This window comes from Ursus americanus, chromosome 2 (genome assembly GCF_024610735.1).
Source record: "Ursus americanus isolate L20-20 chromosome 2, mUrsAme1.1.p, whole genome shotgun sequence".
Lineage (NCBI taxonomy): Eukaryota > Metazoa > Chordata > Mammalia > Carnivora > Ursidae > Ursus > Ursus americanus.
In genome coordinates, this window is record NC_142128.1 from 22,249,090 (window position 1) to 22,261,673 (window position 12,584).

At 42.9% G+C, this 12,584-nt stretch overlaps 1 protein-coding gene across 1 annotated transcript in view; it reads left to right on the plus strand.

Moving 5' to 3' along the window:
• Nucleotides 1-9,051, plus strand: part of USP31 (ubiquitin specific peptidase 31) — a 65,969-nt gene extending 56,918 nt beyond the window's left edge. The window contains exon 16 of the mRNA XM_045776492.2: nucleotides 789-9,051. Within this exon, the coding sequence (XP_045632448.1) occupies nucleotides 789-2,359 (1,571 nt within the window). The 3' untranslated portion in view covers nucleotides 2,360-9,051. The remainder of the gene's footprint in view (nucleotides 1-788) is intronic.
• Nucleotides 9,052-12,584: the final 3,533 nt, after the last annotated feature.

Below are 12,584 nucleotides of genomic sequence, written 5' to 3' on the forward strand. Positions count from 1 at the left end.
CAGGAGTATTGTTCTAATTATGGATATTGCATTTAGAAGTTTGAAGTCACTCAGGATGGGAGTGTATCGTCTCTGGTTCTTTCCACCAATGTGCTGTTACAGTCAATAATTACAAGCCAAGCTGCATGTGGCATTGAGTTGGGGGCAAGGGCCTGTGATTCTGGTGTTAGCTCTGCCTCTGATTCTGTGTAACCTTGAGCAATGGCTTGACTTCTGTGGGCCCTGGTTGCCCTTGGTTAGATGAAGAAGCTGGATTAGTAGCTCATATTTACTGAGCATCTGCAAAGTGCCAGGTGGGCATAGGACTTTCAGGATTTTATTTAGTTCTTATAGTAGTCCTGTGAGTTAGAGCAGATAGCCTATGGGCCAAATATGGCTCCTGCCTTTATTTGTGAATAAAGTTTTATTGAAACACAGCCGCACCCATTTGTTTATGTGTCTTCTGTGGTGGCTTTTGTGCTGCGGTGATGGAGTTGAGTGGTTGGCCCACAAAGCCTAGAGTATTAACTCTCTGGGTCCTTAAGTCTCTTGACCACTGATGTACAGCAAGAAGTAAAGAGACAGTTTGCCGATCCCTGAATTAGAATGTCCCTATTTTATAGATAGGGGAATTGGGCTCAGAAAAGTTGAAGTCACATGGCTGCTCTTGTGACACCAGACATGCTGGCTCTGAAGGTCATGCTCCTGTCATTCCACCAGGCTTGCCTTCCTTCCATCTTCAGTATCTTAAGGTGTTCCTGGGACGTGTTTTCGGTTTAGCTTAATGCTATTCTCTCTGCTGCATTCAGGAGGTTTCTCAACTCGACCATTCGTGAGAAGTGTCCAACGTCAGAGCTTGTCATCCAGATCTTCTGTCACCAGCCCCTTGGCCGTTAACGACAATTGCATTAGACCTTCTTGGTCCCTGTCCGCCAAGCTGCAGATGCGCTCCAATTCTCCCTCCCGGTTCTCAGGGGACTCTCCGATTCACACCTCTGCCTCCACCTTGGAGAAGATCGGGGAGGCAGTAGATGACAAGGTCTCCATCTCTTGCTTTGGCAGCTTGAGGAACCTTTCCAGCAGTTACCAGGAATCAAGGGATAGTCACAGCCGACGTGAGCACAAGGCTGTGGGTCGGGCCCCTCTGGCTGTCATGGAAGGCGTGTTCAGAGATGAATCAGACACCCGCAAATTGAACTCCAGTGTTATAGACACACAGAGCAAAATCTCAGCACAAGGGGATCGTGTGCCCCCCATCTCTGATCCATTTGATAACAATAACCAGATCGCTTATGTGGATCAGAGCGATTCTGTAGACAGCTCTCCAGTCAAAGAGGTGAAACCCACAAGCCACCCGGGCTCCCTCACAAAGAAACCAGATGGAACAGCCAAGAGATCTCCCAGCTCCAAAGGCACTTCTGAGCCAGATAGAAGCTTGCGGAAGGGGAGACCAGTCTTGGCAAGCCAGGAATCATCTCTTTCAAGTACGTCCCCTTCTTCTCCTGTTCCTGTAAAAGTTTCTATAAAGCCCTCCCGCTCCCGAAGCAAAGCAGATTCTTCTTCCAGGGCCAGTGGAAGGCATTCCTCCCCTGCCCCTGGCCAGCCCAGAAAGGAGTCCTCCCCCAAACCCCAGGACTCCATGTCATCTCCTTCACCCCAGAGGCAGAAATCATCTTCCTCCCTCACCTACACTGCTTCCTCCACATCTGCCAAAAAAGCCTCGGGCCCTGCTGCAAGGGGCCCCTTCCCTCCTGGGAAGAGCAGGACTTCAGACCGGAGCTTGAGTAGAGAGGGGTCCAGGCAAAGCCTGGCTTCGGACAGAGCCAGCGTCACCTCCAGCTCTAAACCCAACTCCCCTCGGGTGAGCCAGGCCAGGGCCGGGGAGGGCCGAGGGGATGGAAAGCACGTCAGGAGCTCCTCCATGGCTAGCCTGCGTTCCCCCAACACAAACGTGAAGGCTGGTCTGAAGAGGGACAGCAAGTCAGAGGACAAGGGGCTGTCCTTCTTCAAGTCAGCCTTGAGACAGAAGGAAACCCGGCGGTCGACTGACCTCGGCAAAACCACCTTGCTCTCCAAGAAGGCTGGTGGGAGCTCTGTCAAGTTGGCTGGTAAGAATGCCGTGGATGACAAGGCGGAGAAAGGCTACCAGCCTCCAGGTTCCCAGCAGCCAAATGCAAGTGCAGTTGGAAAAGAGCAGCTTGTCTCCAAGGACCCTGCTTCTGCTAAACATTCCCTGCTATCTGCTCGCAAATCCAAGTCTTCCCAGCTAGATTCTGGAGTGCCCTCGTCTCCTGGTGGCAGGCAGTCTGCTGAGAAATCCTCAAAAAAGTTATCTTCTAGCATGCAAACCTCTGCACGGCCTTCTCAAAAACCTCAGTGATATTTCTGCAATCCAAGTGTTTTATCTGTAAAAATGTTTATTTATTTAGAACCCTCTCCCTCCCACCAAAGCCCTCTATGCTTTTGTTTTGTATGTTTTGGGTCATGTGCCTGGTGTGCGTGTGTGTGCACGCGTGCGTGCGCGCGCGTGTGTGTGTGTGTGTGTAGAATTCAACTGCAAATTGTTAAAAGCGTCGCCTTATTCTGCCATTGAACCAAATAACAGCCATAGGCAAAGCATTGGTACCAAGCTAACTGGAATAATTGTAGACGAGACCCTGGGCGGTCCCTTTAGCAATTGTGCATATTTCTTTCTAGAGAACTCTAATGACTTTCGTTGGACACTAGGGTTTGGAAACCTGTGAACCGGTTAAGCTGTCATTAGTGTGTGCTATAGAAGGATCGGTTATTTGACTTGGGTTTCATCTGAGCAGGTTTTATCCTCACAGCTGATTGTCATGTGGCACCAGGAGCTCTAAAAACTGTGACACTAACAATGAAACAAACCGAGAGAAGACTGTTGCTTTCTGCACTTTGGCCCCATCTACCAGTCTCTGTAAAGGGCAATATTTTAACACTAATGTTTCTCAGGTATATACTCAGCTAGTCTAGTGTGGATGCGCATCAGTAAAACTATTAATGAAGAAGGTGGCCTGTGAGCGACTGTCCTTTCTCTGACTGCCACAGATAGAAATTTGTAGAGGTAGAAATGAAGTTTTTCATACCTTCATGTCTGCAAATATGTGTGTACCATAAGCAGTCTTGATTCTTAGGATATATCCTAAGAGGTGGCACATTGGACAGCCAGAGAGCCAGTCACTAACTAATTTTGTTTTCCTTCTAAATTTGCTAGCTATGGCCATTGGGATTTTGAAATGTAGTAGAGCAGTTAACACCTTCGGAAGGTTCCTGGAAAAAAATGGGTTCTGAACTGGATGCATGAATCTGTACCATTTTCCTTCTCTGGTGTTGATCTTCTCTATGTTAGAAGCCGAAAGCTCCATGCTGCCCTGTGTGCGCATGGCTGTGTTTCTTGTTAACTTGGAGAGGAAAGGAATTGCCTAATGCCAAAAGTCAGTTGATGGTGTGTTGAAGCAACGTGTGACAAAGTATTATGTGTGCGCTTCTGATGCTGCCTGTCAGTCTCAGTTGTAGACTGCTTTTCACTAAGTCATTTATTTCTTCTTTGTGCTTAAGACTTAATCTCTTACCCAGAACTCACAAGCAGGATTGGAGCATGTTCCGTCTGGCATTGTCAGTGCAAATGGCATTTCTTGTTTAGAAAACAAGGAACCTCACAAAAATCTCACAGATAAGGGAGATACATAGTTCTTCAAGCTTTCTTAGAGGTATCCTGGCAATTTTTAGCGCTTTTTTTTTTCATTTTTCTATTTTTTTTAAATGTCAAGAGAGTCATGATCCTGATTCTCTTTGAATAGCATTTGTCACTTTGCCATGAAATATAGCATGCTAAATTTATACGCTTTTAAATATTAACTTTAAAAAAAAATTGTAAACCCTTCCAATTCTTCCTGATCTCTTGGTGCACAGATCCATTTATAACCTCCCTTTTCAGTATTGCTGTGTGTGAAGTAATTAGAACACATACACATGCATAGCTATGAATTCTGCACTGCCCTTTTTTTTTCCTGTTTTCTCCCCCCCCCCCCATGAATACCTCTTGGGAAATATTTCCAATAGGTTTCTAACTTTATTTTGCTGCTACTTTGAGCATTAGCAGGTAACTTGCAAGTCTGGAGTCCATTTATGTTGAGGGTAGCTGGAATTTTAGACCCTTGCAATTTTTAAGACTTAGCTCCTCAGCCTTGTGAAAGTTACAATAGTGCTCCATGAAGTTCATTGAACGTGAGCCTGTTGCCCAGTGCACCGTCCTGTACACACCCCTTCACTAGGTGTCGCTGTTGCACTGAACAGGCGTCTGGTCTCCCAAAGCAGCGTTCCTCTCCTCTGCTGTAGTGTGACTGTTGACCACTGGCTGCCCTCAGTGTTGTCACTGCTTCCTCAGGCACACTGACAGCCCCATCAGTGTTTAGCCACTGCTGGTTTTTCTGTGTCACTTTTATTTCCTGGAAAGGATGCACCAAGTATGGGATCGTCACTATCAGGAGATGAGTGTTTGTCTGAGCCTCTTGTCTTTGAAATAGGTAAATCTCATTTGAAATCTCCTATCTGAAGCTCTGAAACAGCCTTAGAATTATAGTTTGACTACACATAATGTTTTAATAACACCTTTTTCTGAGGCTATTATCAGTTAAGCATTAGTAGAATCTAGTTTTATTTTCACAGTGGCAAATATTTTTATTCTTGAGTCCTCCAGGAATGGATTTTCCGTTATAATTAGTGTTTAAAAAACAAAAACAAAAACAAAAACCAACAACTAAAAAAGAACTCTACAAATTTCTTTTAAGTTTCCATGGGATCTAGAAATAAAATTTCAGTATCTGTAAACTATATGTGTATGGAGTTTAGTCTTTTTTTTTTTTCAGATTAAATGAAAAAAAAAAAACAGGAAGTATTATAGCATTGTCTAGGTACCTTTAAGCTGTTCCATTTCTGTGCTTGGTAAACAATGAAAATCTCTTCCATAACTTCTAGGTACAACCTTTAAGCCACAGAAAAGAATACTTGCCCAAAAGTTTGGAGGTGCTCTTTGAGGTGTGAAAGATCTTCTGGGAAAATTATTGGTTCAGTTCAGTTGCTCAGTAGGTTAGGGACTTGGTGTTTGCTTAGCTTTTTATTTTCCCGGTGATGTTTGATGCATTGAGCATATCTTTGCTTTGGGGTTAGAAATGATCTACCAAGGATGGTGGGCCTGAGTTTCTGGGTGACAGCCAGGTGGGCCTGATTAGAGCAGTCATTTCCTTGTAGGCACAGGGTAATCCCTGACTTGAGTGTGGCACTTTAATGTTTTTGCTTTTAAAAAATTTTTTATTTTTTATTTCTTTTCCTGCGAACATCCAGTGCACTGAGGCTATGTCATTCCTTCAGATGGCCCTACACCTTGCCTTTGTAATCCCTTGTATAATGTGGAAGCACAACCAAACCGTTAAGCTCACGTCATCTCAAGATCACCTCCCAGCCCTTGTGTTTTCCCATCCTAAAAGCAGCCTAACTGAAAGGAAGTAAGACCTCGCTGGACCAATAGAAATGGATGTGGGAATATTTGTGGTCTGGTAAAATACTGTAATTCTCTATGAAGCTGCCCTAAACCCTTGTAATCATTCTTTCCTCATTCATTCATTCATTCTGCAAGCATTCGTTGAGGGCCTGCTTTGCTCATAAAGGCAAGTGGAAAGTGTCAGGAATTCGCTGTAGCCAAGGAGCCCTGGGAGCCCAGCCGATGAGCCAAGGGATGCTGGTGATACCCTAAGTGGAGTGATGGTCCCCCCAGAACAAAGAGAGCAAGTGGATTCTGGTGAACCGGCCAAGGCCTGTGATCCTCTTGAGCAAGTCTCTCCTGTTCCGGAAACCAAAAGTGCCCTTCTTCATCTTCGGAGACATTTTACTCTTACATCCACTTTTTCAGACTGAGCTGTCTCTACTACTTAGGGGTTGAAAATCCATTACAAAGTCACTTTCCATTAGAATTTGGTCATCCACGTGTGTATGAAATAGATATGGGGATTGGGGGCAGGGGACAAATTGCCATCCCTCTAAAGTAACTATCATGGAAAAAACTAGGGACAGTGTGTCAAGGAAGCAGTAGTGTCAGCCTTTAGGAAAAATGGAGCAGAGAAGGGCTGTGAACAAAGCTCACTTATTTCAAATAAACGTGTTTTTAAAAATAGATTGACATCTGACGTTACATTTCATTCTGACAAATTACCGAACAGCTGAAGTTGTTTCCTATGTAGGTTATCGGAATTACTGGATGCCAAGATAATTAGTGTTTCTGGGTTGGATTTTTGAGATAGTATGCAAATCATAAGCACAGTTTCAATAAAACACATATTCTGTGAGGCGTGTTGAACTTGTATTATTTGGAATTGAGAAGAGCAAAATTTGCTGACAAACCAGTGCCTATATCATAAACAGAAAGAAGCTGCTACTGTGCAGACTGTCAGTCTTTACTTTTGTAAAGGATACGTTACTGTTAAACCTGACTGCATTTTGGGGGGGGGAAATCCTGTGCTTTCTTTAAACAAACACTTAGTGTTCCACACTGCCTTTTGATCAACTCTCAAAGTGTTTGTTTTGCAGCTGCAATTTGAGCATAACCAGTCATTTTTTTCCCCCAAGTAATGAAAACAATTTTGCATGGCCTCCATCTATCCCAGAAAGCATGTTCTCACCACCTATGCAAACAACTAATAAAATGTAGACTACCCTAAATGTAAATTTTTAAAAAGGCAATTCTTGGATTATGGAGCTCTATTTTTGCATTTGTAATTTTTTACATGTGGCTTAATCATCAATACAGAAGAGCATGAATGTGTTTTCTTGTTTTGCTTTGCACATGTTTCTCTTTGCTGGGTGGTGGTGGTTTTTTTTTTAATCATTGGCAAGATTGTATGTAAAATAAGTATTTTGCAAGTAGGAGTGGAGTTGGATATGTTGAACACACGCGGGTTTATATACTGTATTTAGCCTGAACACTTTCCTAAAGTATTTTGGTCTAAAAATAACCTGCCATTTTCTATAGATTTTAATTTTTTATATCTTCTAGGGTTCTATCGTGGTCACAAGGAGAGAATGTGACTTCTAATAATGCTAACAATTTTAAAATGCTTTTGTAGAGACTTAGAGCTGTCTTGGAAAGCTTTGGAGCTTCCCAACCACTGGTCACAATAAGACTAAGCTCGTGGAATTTATGGTAGCATTCTACAGTGGATTAGGTTCTAGATCCATTGCATATGCATTTAAAAGGCGTTTCCTAATTTTGGAGAGAAGGGAGATTCACTGCAGGCTTGGGAGGCTTTTTTTCAAATCTCATACGCGTACTCTCCCCAAGATTCTATTAAGCCTCTTCTGAATGACTTGTCTGAGATTCTGATACTCATCATTCACTAGAATCATCTAGAGAACTTTTAAAAATACCTGGGTCCCACTCCCAAGCTTTTGATCTAACTAGTGTAGGGGCAAGTCCCAGGAATTGCCGTATATTTTTAAAGTCCTTGGGGGTTTCTGATTGGCGGTCAGAATTGAGAGCCACCGTGCTATACTATCCCTGTGGTGAGAATCACTGCCATGTGAAGCACTCACGAGTGACTCAGATTCTGTTTCGTTGGAGAGGAAAGGAAAAAAGGAGTCAGAACCACTGATATTAACGTCGATGTTTTGAAATAAGGGAGCCTTTCTGAATTGAGGCACTATTTGGGTGCTCGGAGCCTTTGGTGGGTGGCCCAACACTTGCCAGTCTTGTGGGATTCAGTGGTCTTCAGTTTGCTGGAGCAGACAGCATCTCCCGTGGGGTGTGTGTCCTTCCCAGAGCCTTTTCCCTGGATGCCACCACAGGGCCAGACCCACAGGGAAATTGGCAAGTCACTCTAAGAAAGTGCTGAAGTAAAGCCTTCGTGGCCTTGGAAAACCTGTTGCTGATTTTGATAGGATGACTGTTTCTGTAGTAATTACAATAGCGAACTACAGGCTGCCACCTAATTTCCTAGTTAGCTCATTCTCTACTTATCCACAGTGTTGTTTCAGGAGTTATTTTTGGCTTAAAAATGAATGTGAGGCATTTTATTTGGAGTCTTTTTTTTTTTTTTTTGGCAACCCTCCGTGTTTTTTCATGTAATTATAAAAAATCAAATAATACTCATCCAGAAATTCGGCAGTATACGTTACCTATGGAGGAGGCAAATGAAATTTAGTTTTAATCTGTGGTGAGCTGAAGGCACATACGACGTCTTCAGAGTAGCCTGCTGTGCTTCTCAGGTGGTTTCATCCTGTTGAGCTGATGCTACGTACAAAAAACAAAAAAACAACTTACATGTTGTTTTCAACATTTCCAAGAAATGAAGATCTAAGTAAAAATCCAAGTTGAAAATCCCTCTGTAGAAAAGCCCCTCGAAGCAGGGCGGTCTGTTGTGGTGGTGAATTAGCTGTGTGCAGTTGCCTATAGGTGCTATTCTGAGTGGCGCGGTGTCCTCGTACCAGATGGGAAAGCAGTTCCGGTATTTTCTGAGCTTTCTCTCTGTCGGCCTTTCAAATACGTGTTTATGTTCTCTGTTGGTTTGCTCACCAACTGTGCCTCTCACCACTGGTTAAAATCGAATTCAAGCCCCATTACAAAAATAGTTTCTTCCCTGAATGCTTCAGTTTTACACTGGAATTTCTGTAGTTGTCTTAAAAGCTGCATGTCCTATCACTGTACACAAAATGCTTTGAGATTGTTCATGCACCGTTCGTAACGATTTCTGTATCATTTTCTTCTTTAGTTGTACAGTAATACAGAAGGCAGGATGTCTCTCCTTGAGGCTGGAAGAAAAGTGTACCATACATTTTAAATTATTTTAGAAACAAGTGCATGAGATGTGTCACTGACTTCTGTTATTTATTTGTATGTTTTATTATTCAAGGTGTATGCACTTTTAAGAAGCAAAATTTATATTTTTATGTTTAAAACGTTTATTTCTGGAACAGCAGTTGATTATATAGTATACAGTTGGAATTAAGAGAAAAGTGGAAAATGTAACAAAATATAATAAATTTATTACATGATGCCCTCCTTAAGCCATATTCCTCTTTCTCCTCTTGCCAACCTATATCTTTTTGGTGTTGACTAGCCTTGGAAATTAAACAGGAATTCTCTCTACCACAATGATGTCTACAAAACACTTTAAAACCATAGTGTGAAGTGAAAAAAGCAAGTTACAGAAGAATACAGACAGTCTATGTGTAAAATTTTAAAACCAAAAAAATCACATCTGTGCTTCTTTAATTTTCACAATCAGGGATGATTATTTCTACTTTCTCTAGGAGGTGGTGTGTCCTGGGCCATGGGGCTGGGCAAGAACTCACAGTCTGGCTCAATTCCAGCGAAGGAGCCATTCTTTTCTGGGCCCTCTCTTGCCCTAGATATCCTTGTTTTTAACCTGATGTTCTGAGAAAAATTTTCCCAGTCTTTACCTCCCCTAAGGACAGGACTCCCTGTCAAGGATGTCACATTACTTATGACCACTTGGGGGCACCAAAGATTGCCATCGTCAAATGTAGTTTATAAGTCTAGTGTGTTCTTTGCCTCTCTGTTGACATGGTTATTCATTATGATTTGAGTGCATTTTCAGCGAAGCAGGGGTTTCGGTTTAGATGAGTACCACCAGCCATCGTTTTTCCCTGGAAACTATTAACTTCAGGTCATAGAGGAGATCTTGTTTTCTAAAGCACAGCCTGATGGTTTAGGATTGGAACAGGGAAATGATTCCTAACCAAGGACAGGTGTGAACCACATGCCTTAAAACCAAGGTACAGCACTTATAAACCTTTCTAATTTTAAATAGTGAAGTTTTGTTTTACGTTTCATAGAGTTTAACCATGTAGTACACTGATTATTCAAGAGTCTTCATTATGCCTGAAAGTATTTGTGTGTCATAAAGTACATAGACATAATAGTTATACAGATATTTAAGGATCATTTTGTCTGTCTCCATAGAATTTGGAAGATTATTTTTAAATATTTGAATGATCAATATCTCCCTGTACACGTTTCTTGGAGTCAGTCTTCCTGGAGAAAGCAAAGGCATGATGAAGCCCCTGGCCCTGGACCACATGTTCCTCAGTGCCCAGGGAGTGATTCTAGGCCGCTATAACTCCATAGGATGGGGCTTCGGCCTGTTCCCCACCCTCAATGTCCCCTTTCTCTTTCTGAGCCTGCTCCTAAGTTCTCCCAGGGCTGGTTTTTGTGGTTTTGGTTTTCTTTTTTGCGTGCCTGTTCTGAGTCTTGGGCAGCTGCACGCAGGTCATCTGGTAATCTCACCGCTCTGGGTGGGTTGGATCTACCTCATGTAGAACTCTCTGGAATTCAGTCTTGATCTGGTCTGGTCTTACCATGTTTCTCACCCCCTGTCAACACTGGCTACACAGAAAAAGGACAAGGGCTCTCTCCTAGAGTGATAGATTTTTGCATCATGCCATATAGCCTGATGGCCTTGCACCTCATTTCTTCAGGAGTTCAGGGCTGTGATGTTAATCTGACTTATTCTTTGTATTTATAACAGCTCAGTTTTTCTTCAAGTGGGAAGGTTTTGGGAGCAGATGAGGATGGGTGATGCCAGCTTCAGAGTTCCCAGTCCATGAAATGTGGTGGTGGAGAAAGTGCCCTATTACTGTTGCACTCAAGATCGATGTCCAGATTTCTTTGTTTTGCAGTGCTTCCTGTATGCCCGAATACTGGGGATATGACCATGTCCTGAGAAGCTCACCATCTAGCCGGTCTAGCCGGGGTCAAGTTGGTTGATAGATAATTAACATTTCAGTGCTTACCGGATGCCATTTACTCATTGCTCTTCCCTCAAGGCATCACCACGTTCCCATCCCTCTTCCAGCCCACTTCCTGGAATCCTGCGTAGGAGGCTTATCTCTGAGGTACCCACGTGGCCCATCCTGTCATCTCCTTCATGTCTTTACCCAGGTGTTGCTGTCTCAGTAAGGCCTTCCCTGACCACCCTTTTAAAACATTGCAACCCGCTTCATGTTCTCCCCCACTCCCTACTTTATTATATTCTTCATGTAACATGTCACCAACTACCACAGTCTATATGCAACATAATCTACAATATATATGCAACATCAGTCTATCTGCAGTATATATGCAACATAGAATATGTGCAATATATAACATTTGGTCTATATGTAGTGGTATTAATGCTACATCAGTCTATAACCAGTATATATGCAGTATATAGTCTATATGCAATATATATGCAACATATAGCCTGTATGCATATACAGTACATATGCTCGCTTCTATAGCTTGTTTACCTGTTCTGTTCACTGCTTTTTTCCCAGTACCCCAGAGAGTGCCAGGCATATTAGCACATAATAAAAAATAACTACCTGAATTAGTGGATTTGCTTGAGTAATCCGCTTAACCATTCTGAGTCCCCTTCCTATCTAGAAGATGAAGAAGAACAGTACTTGCATCACGGAATTGTGAGAGTTAAATAGGAAGGATGCCCATAAAGCGTCCAGTATGGTGCCCAGCATAGAGAAAGTGCCCAGGCAGTAGTGCCATTCATAATCATAATGATAGGGTTGGAGAGAGGGGCTGGCTCCCATCGGAGCTTTTCAGAAGAGGGGCCATAAGAGCAGAGCTCAGACCTTCCTGGCTGGGGAAGCTGCTTGTACTTTCTGGAAATCTCAGGAATCCAACTTTCCTGGAATGTAGGGCAGGATGGCAGGAAGCAGCAGATGGAGGAAGAAGGGAGGCCGGCAGAGGCCTCATCTAGAAGGCCCTTTCATGACTTAGGTCTGTCCTGAAGTATATGAGAATCCAGGAAGAAATTTTAATTTAGGGGAGAGATGAGATGCAGTTTGTGTTTAGCATAGTCACTGTGGCAACAATGTGGCACCAGTGAGCCCAGGTTAGGAGCTTGTTACAGGAATCTGGGTGCAGTCTGGAAGACTGACCTAAAATAGTGTTGGGTGGACAGAGACGTGGGGGAGCTCCCAGAGGGGTGACTTGCTCAGGTCCCGGAGACAGGCTGCTGGTTCCAGTTCTGGTACCGTGACTTCCTAGCTGGACAGACTTTGGCAGATTACTTAACTTCTCTGTACCTCAAAGTCTTTACCTGTAAAATGTGGCTGATTATGTCTACATGATCATTGGGAGGCTTAATTGGAGTGGTCGGTTTATTTACATTTAATACATTACATTAATTACAAGTATATTTGATTTTATCTTCCATCTTACTATTCCTTTGATGTTTGTCCCACCTGCTTTATGTTTTTTCTCTTCTTTCTTGCCTTTCTTTTAGATCAGTCAAGCATTTTTTAAATTCCAGTTTTTCACCTCTGTTAGCTTGTTACTCATCCTCTTACTCTTTTTTTAGTGGCTGTCCTTGTGGTATCAGCATGCATTCCTGATTCAGAAGAGTCTAAGAAAACTTGGTAATTTTTGCCCCTTCAGGGTCTTAGAACACTTCGATTCCATTTTACCCTTTCCACCATTTGTTACTGTTTGCTGTGCATTCCATGTGTATTTAACATGTATAGATACATAACCCACATAACTAACATGGTTATGAATGTTGAAAGCCAGTGTTCAT